The sequence below is a fragment of the Fulmarus glacialis genome, unplaced genomic scaffold (genome assembly GCF_000690835.1).
Source record: "Fulmarus glacialis isolate BGI_N327 unplaced genomic scaffold, ASM69083v1 scaffold5377, whole genome shotgun sequence".
Taxonomy (NCBI): domain Eukaryota; kingdom Metazoa; phylum Chordata; class Aves; order Procellariiformes; family Procellariidae; genus Fulmarus; species Fulmarus glacialis.
Window position 1 is genome coordinate 10,150 of NW_009224978.1, and position 7,275 is coordinate 17,424.

Consider the following 7,275-nt stretch of genomic DNA (forward strand, 5'->3'; position numbering starts at 1 on the left):
ATAGAGAATTTGTTTGGGTCAGAGACAGAATTACAGAGGCAGATTTCAGGCTTTCAAGTCTGTCTCCCCTACAGGTTTAGTCAGTATGGATTTGGTAAAGGCTTTCTTGAGAAACAGTAATCTTAAAAACCAAAGAAATAGGCAAACACTTTCTTCAGATTCCTAAGTGTCTTGTATTGTTTCACAGAGTCAGTGCCCGGTACTTGATGTCTGTTTACTTCAAACTCAACATGTAGTAAAGCAGTCATGAATAGTCTGTGTTACTGACAGCCTTGCCGGTTAGTGGTTGTAGCCTTTCATATTACATAGCTTGTCTTGGAGGAAGGACCGTAAAATTCATGTCTTGTAGTAAGACAAAAAGACTTGCTTTCATGAATGTTGCAGTGCTGGTTATGCAATACAGTTTCTCACTGAGCATATGCAAATACTTGCATCAATTGCTTGCTTTCAGCAACATCCTTAGTCTACCTTAGTGGTTTACTTTGGTGGCTTACAAATGCTAGTATAGACTTAACTGTTGTTCAGCAACAACGTGACTTTGATATCTTTAACTATGGCTGTGCTGCTTCCATTAATTGGTGTAAGCTGCAAACAAAAAACCCAAGATCTTTTGCAATTTCTTCACCCAAGAGGCAAAGCCTCTTGGGCATGGGGCAGCAGAAAATGTCAAACCAGCTGTAAGCTGTAACATAATTCAAATATCCTGCATCCTGCCAGGTGAATTGGTTCTAAATACTTACAGCTTCTCATAACTTCTTATGGCCCTACTGGTCTTTTTACACAACTGCAGTGAATGCCTGCCTATAAAGGAGAACATGTACTTTCTGACAAACAGCTTCAAAGGGATTATTTTGTGTACACACCATCTTTGCTGCATTAACAAACTTCAGTTCTAACCTGTACAGTACGGATTCTTGTAAGGTAGTATTAAAAAAGAAATCAAATTATAAAGCTTGGAAGGGAGTGGGAGCCTAAAAGCCTGAGAATTGGAATCAGTACAGTTTGTCAGATGTACTGATTACTTTTAAAACAGGTGTAACTATTTGTCGGAAAACCCTCATTGATACAATGCTCTCTTTATTTTAAGGCTCACCAGCAGAGCAGAAAAGCAGACCGTTTGTTGGCAGCAGGGAAATATGAAGAAGCAATTTCTTGTCACAAAAAAGCTGCTGGTAAGTAGGTATTTCTCACATTCCAGCTTTTAAAAATCAGTTTCTAGATTTGCATGCTTGATGTAAGTAGAATATCTAGTTACTTGCAAAATACTCTTTTTGTTCTTAAAATGTGAATCTGTTTTTCAGTCCAGATCAAGCACCCTTTTGGAAACTTTCTCTCTAATATGAGCAGCAAAAGCCAGACATTTCCAAAGTTGTTTTGATTGGGGGTGGTTATCACTGTGAAGGCAGTTCTTGACTCAGTTCTTGACTTAGCCAACACTTTGTGTCCTGCACAAACTGCAGTTTAGGGACCTGCTGTAAGCCAGTTTCACTTTATATTTTCTTCACTGCTTTCATAGCTAACGTCACCTGCTTTCTCTGTTGAAAAAGGAAATATATAGACAAATGTTTGCTTACAAAAGTTTACTTACTTCCCTTTCCTAATGTCTGAATCAGGACAGCTAAGAACAGGTGATGAGCTCAGCTTTCCCAGAACTCAAGCAAAACATGAGCTGAACATAAGCCGAACGTGAGCCGGCAGTGTGCTCAGGTGGCCAAGAAGGCCAATGGCATCCTGGCCTGTATCAGAAATAGTGTGGCCAGCAGGAGGAGGGAGGTGATCGTGCCCCTGTACTCGGCCCTGGTGAGGCCGCACCTCGAATCCTGTGTTCAGTTTTGGGCCCCTCCCTACAAGAAGGACATTGAGGTGCTGGAGCGTGTCCAGAGAAGGGCAACGAAGCTGGTGAAGGGCCTGGAGCACAAGTCTGGTGAGGAGCGGCTGAGGGAACTGGGGCTGTTTAGCCTGGAGAAGAGGAGGCTGAGGGGAGACCTCATCGCGCTCTACAACTACCTGAAAGGAGGTTGTAGCGAGGTGGGGGTTGGTCTCTTCTCCCAAGTAACAAGCAACAGGACGAGAGGAAATGGCCTCAAGTTGCGCCAGGGGAGGTTTAGATTGGGTATTAGGAAAAATGTCTTCACCAAAAGGGTTGTCAAGCCTTGGAACAGGCTGCCCAGGGAAGTGGTGGAGTCACCATCCCTGGAGGTATTGGAAAGACATGTAGATGAGGCGCTTAGGGACATGGTTTAGTGGGCATGGTGGTGTTGGGTTGACAGTTGGACTCGATGATCTTAAAGGTCTTTTCCAATCTTAACGATTCTATGATTCTATGAAAACAGCAGATTGTGTGGCAGGCCTTGATGCTGCAATTGACAGCCTCTCCTAAGTGAGACTTTGTGCATTTACCTGTCCACTTAACTAGACATGCTTAATTATTTGTGTTGGAGTCCGTCAGCTGGCTGACAGTGCGGCAACTGCTTGGCAGAAGAAGAAAGAGGAGGTCTTAATTGATGCAACAAGTAGGACATTTCCAGTGACAGAGCTTGTGTGGAGACAAAATAAGTGGCTACTCCGAACATCGTAACCTAGATACCAGGCATTCTCACTTTTCATTCATAAATACTAGAAAACCCCGTAAAATGAGAAACTGATAGTTTTTTTGGTATTTATGAATACTCAGAGCAATGAGGGATAGCACTTACATTCTAATACGCAGACTTTTCTTTTTGGTTTCCTTCACTTCATATACCAAGACAAAACCCAGAAGTGCATTGAATGTTTATTGCTTTTCTTCATCTGATGATTCAGTGCCATTATCTTACATCCTTCCCAATTTGGTTAAGAATTTCTTATATCTTGTCATTTTCAGCACTAGCAAGATATGCTTAAAGTCTGAAGTGCTGCTGACTGTAAGCCAGCACCTTTTCTGGTTTGGAGTGGAAGCTGATGAAAAAAGTGGGGAACTACGGACTATACCCCTTCATCAAGAATATAATTAAAAAGCATGACTTGATAATACTGGTGTGCCATGGGCAGGAGGATTTTACTTACCACATTTTGTCTTAAAATGCTTGTATGTTAAAAGCCTGGTCCTTAGTTGTGTTTCTTCCCTTCCCCAGAAAGTTATTCTTCTGGGACTTTCTGGAAATGGCTGCTGTCCTCCTCTGAAAAACAAATTGGAACAACCTGAGCCAACAGGATACCATGGCAAGGGTGTAGCATGTATTACATGATCTTACAGTAATTTTTTAGGACTTTTTAAAAACAGCAGGTGTTTCCAGCCACTGTAACTTGGTAAATACTTTGTCTCTGGACTGCTGCTTTTATGTGGGGATTCACAACACGGAAGGTCCAAAGCCTTTTCTTAGGTTTTATAGAAATGTTTAGGTTTTGTAACCCTGTCCTAAGTGTTTATCAATTTTCTCTTCTGCAGCATACCTTACAGATGCTATGAAGCTGACCCAGTCAGAGCAGGTGAGACCAAAGTGCAGCAGACGCCAGAATCAGCCATAGCTCTGTTGTGTGTCATATTATGCCCTAACTGATCATACCTCTCCTGGGCGTTAGCCTCTGCATAGTTTTCTGAACCCATGGTCACAGCACCAGGAGTTTTAGAAGTGCAGCGATGCTAGTCTTCCTTGAGAGTTTTTCCAAGTTTACGTGGAGCAGGGACAAGAGAACTACTAACCCATCCAAGGGTTCTCCAGCAATGGTTTCTAGTCTGCAAGGCATCTTCAAGTAGGTGATAAAACTAGTTTCATATTTAACTTTTGCTGTGAGGCACTTAGGCTGTTTTGCTGAGACACAAAGCTGAGCATCTCATTTACAGCCTGTAATTTTGGTTTTATTCATCCTGACTGGGGGATCTCCGGAACAGCACTACACCTTTCCTTATTCATTGCACGAATCTATCTGTGAAAGTAGTAGTGTAGTCTGGTCAGCACTTTTATAGTAGCAGGCTTTGAGTTTAGCCAATACTATCAAAGCAAATAACCCTTGGAGATCGGACATCTGTCTTTCCTCCAAAGAGTCATTCTTGTAGAAAAATGGTAGCCTCTTACCCAGGTGGTTCCTGTGAGTTATTAACCACCATGCCATCCACTTCATTAAATATGGCTGAATCATTTGGGACCATATCTGGCCTTGGAGCACTTTTCTGCTTAGTGATTGGATGTTATTAATATATCTACGCAGATACCATCACAGAAGCATACAAATAGTTTGTATTATTTAGCTGAAATGTGGCTGTGCGTGCCAAGTGAATCTCTTCCTTCTTGGTGTTGGTCATAGGTCAGTTAAACTCCTAGTGCCTCCGCTCAGAGGTATTATCATAGCCTGGTCAGTGACTTACAAACAAACAAAAACCCAAAAAGACTAGATGTTAACTCACTCCACAATACTAGTAGTTATGCTAAATTTGGATGACATATCTGAATCTGTTGCATTGTACAAGCAGAGATCACTTCTCGTTGGATTTAGTATCTGAATAACAAAAGCTCCTCCCGCTCCCTCAGGCATGTTGTGATGCTGTTTATGTAAATATTTACATGCATGCAACTTTACTTGCATGAATATTCAGGTGGGATTAAGGATCACAAATTAAATTGTTTAATCTTGTTCTTACTCAGGCTCAGCTATCACTGGAATTACAAAGGGATAGTCACATGAAACAGTTACTGCTCATCCAGGAGAGGTGGAAAAGAGCAAAGAGGGAGGAAAAGCTGAAAGCCCAGCAGAATGCTGACAAGGAAATAGCTGCACATCTTCAGACTTCTTATAAGCCATCTGCTGAAGACTCTGATGATCAAAACATATTGGTTCCTGTTACTCAGAAATACAGCCCTTCCACAGAGAAACATCCACAGGATATTCAGGGTGTCTTTGACAGGGACCCGGATACACTATTATTTCTGCTTCAGAAAAAAAAGGAGCCGGTAGAAGCATGTATTGGGAGTAAAGCTCCAAAAGATGACAAAACAATAATAGAAGAGCAGGCAACCAAAATTGCAGATTTGAAACGGCACATAGAATTTCTTGTAGCTGAAAATGAGAGATTAAGGAGAGAGAATAAGCAGTTAAAAGCAGAAAGAGCTAGACTCCAAAAATCTCCAGTAGACAAGGAGTTGGATGTAGATGCTGACTTTGTCGAGAAGTCAGAGTTGTGGGGTCTGCAGCGACACTCAGAAACTACTTCTTCAGCTGCAACTTGGCAGAAGTTTGCAACAGCTGCTGGGAAGGCAAAGGACATTCCGATACCCAACCTTCCCCCCCTGGACATCCCATCTCCTGAACTCCCTCTGCTGGAACTCTCCGAAGATATACTGAAAGGACTGATGAATAGTTAAAAACCAGGAAAAGTGCTCAATGTAGTTACCCAGACTTAAGAAAAGGGAAAACCACAGGGACAATGGTGATCTGAGGGCAGAAACATCTAACACAATCCTACTGTTGGAGAAAAGGCATTAAGGCAACTTTGTTACTGTGAAATACACATCATGTCTGATCTACTTCATAAAAGTTAAAGGTACCATAATCGGTATAAGATGGCAAGCTCTTTAGTCTTTCTCCCAATGTTTCAAACCAAATGACTGCCTGGAGAATGTTTCAAGTAACACAATCCTTCAGGGTTTTAAAGTATGCTATATGTAATAGTTATCTATAATGCCATAAATGATGGTGCAGAACCTAACTGTTATGGTTGCCAGTTGGCTGCCACTTCATATTGAAAAATGCTTTCTAGCATGAATTTAAACTGTGCATTTCATTATGCATAACTTTGTTAATTCAGATACAGTGCAATTTATACACCTCTTAGATGGATTTATGTGCCACGCTCTTTTCTCCTGACCACGTTAACCTCAAGTCAGGAGAGATTTTAATTTCCATTCTATGAAGGAACCAACTTATTAGTTCTGTTGACGAGGTTTTTTTGGGTTATCTGTTTACATAACTAATCAGGGTGCATCGAATCTAGCTATTGGTTTCTGTATAAAGTGACATTGTTTAAAAAAAAAAAAAATCTATACTTAAGGAAAAATACCCTTTTTGTTTTCAGTGATGCTTGAATGGAAGTAATTCTAGCTGGCAGTATTTGATTGAAAAAGAAATTGTTTACAGCTTAACCTGATTCAAAAAGGATATGAAAATAAAAACCAAGGTGTTTTGACACTAAATGTGTGTTACATCTCTACAAATGTTGCAGAGTTTAAAAAACAAATTAAGATTTATACTAACAGCGTTAGTACCCACGTACAGCTGGACTTCTGCGTTCATCATCCAGCGAATATGGGAAAGCTGGGATGAATTTAGAGGGCTTTGCCTATATGTGAAGTGACTCGGCTAATAGCTGGCTTCCAACATCTACAGAGGGCTGAAGTGTCAGAGGAAGCAGCACTGTGCGTTTGCCTGGGGACAGGCTACCCGGAGCTGAGCAAACCACGCTGCGAGAGCTGCACACACCTGTTCAGGGTTTTGGTTTCTGTGGAGGGCAGTGCAGCCCTACTCATGCTCAGCCCCCTTCGGCACGGGTCAGACAGTGCCCAGCCCCAGAGCGTTAGCCAGCCCTACCCCTAGCACTGGACTGAGGCATTGTACCTGAACTGAGGCATTGCAATGTCTGGTGGAGGCATTAGTTAACTTTAGCTGTTACTGATTAATGAAAAATGTTAAGTGCTGCAAGCTACCCCATTTTAAGTTATTCTTGTGTTGTTACAAAGTAAGCTTGCTTTCTAAGGGTACGTCTTTCTTCCAGAATAGACTTGGAAGTGCAGCAAGAATGCCTTACTGCTGTGCAAATTCTCCCCTTACCTCTGTATACCTGATGTCTCTATGCTTGCTTGAAGGAGAGTAGGGACTGGAAGCTAGAAAAAGCCTATGGAAACAAAGGTAAGACAAGCTCATTAGAGGAGGTCCCTTGTGCTGAATTGTAGCAGGAAACTAACCTTGCTGGGGAAACAAAGTTATTTTTCATTTGAGGCAGTTCAGCACGTGTCCCCACAGAACAGTGATGAGGTAGCCTGTTCCAGGTCAGCCCCAGCTCGCTGCTCTCACAAAAGGGCAAGTTACATTCTCCACCGTCACCTGCCTGGCTGGCTGTTACAGGTAACAAGGCAGTGGAGCATAGTGTTTCTATTCATGTAAGTAAAGCAAAGAAAATGGTATGTGCTTACAAGAAAGAAAGAAAATTATTTAAGCACCTATCTCATGTCACTTGCCAGGGATGATAGCCCAGGGCTGTTAGCTACAGACAGACATTTCAGCTGTCTCTGCAAACAGCAACTG

The 7,275-nt window shown here is 41.9% G+C and overlaps 1 protein-coding gene across 1 annotated transcript; it reads left to right on the forward strand.

The window, feature by feature from the left end:
* Positions 1-1,087: 1,087 nt before the first annotated feature.
* Positions 1,088-6,156, forward strand: NRBF2 (nuclear receptor binding factor 2; the record flags this gene model as incomplete). Its single annotated transcript, XM_009582313.1, has 3 exons — positions 1,088-1,172; positions 3,428-3,468; positions 4,623-6,156. Coding segments are annotated over 3 exons (843 nt in total), but the record flags the coding sequence as incomplete, so codon positions are not given.
* Positions 6,157-7,275: the final 1,119 nt, after the last annotated feature.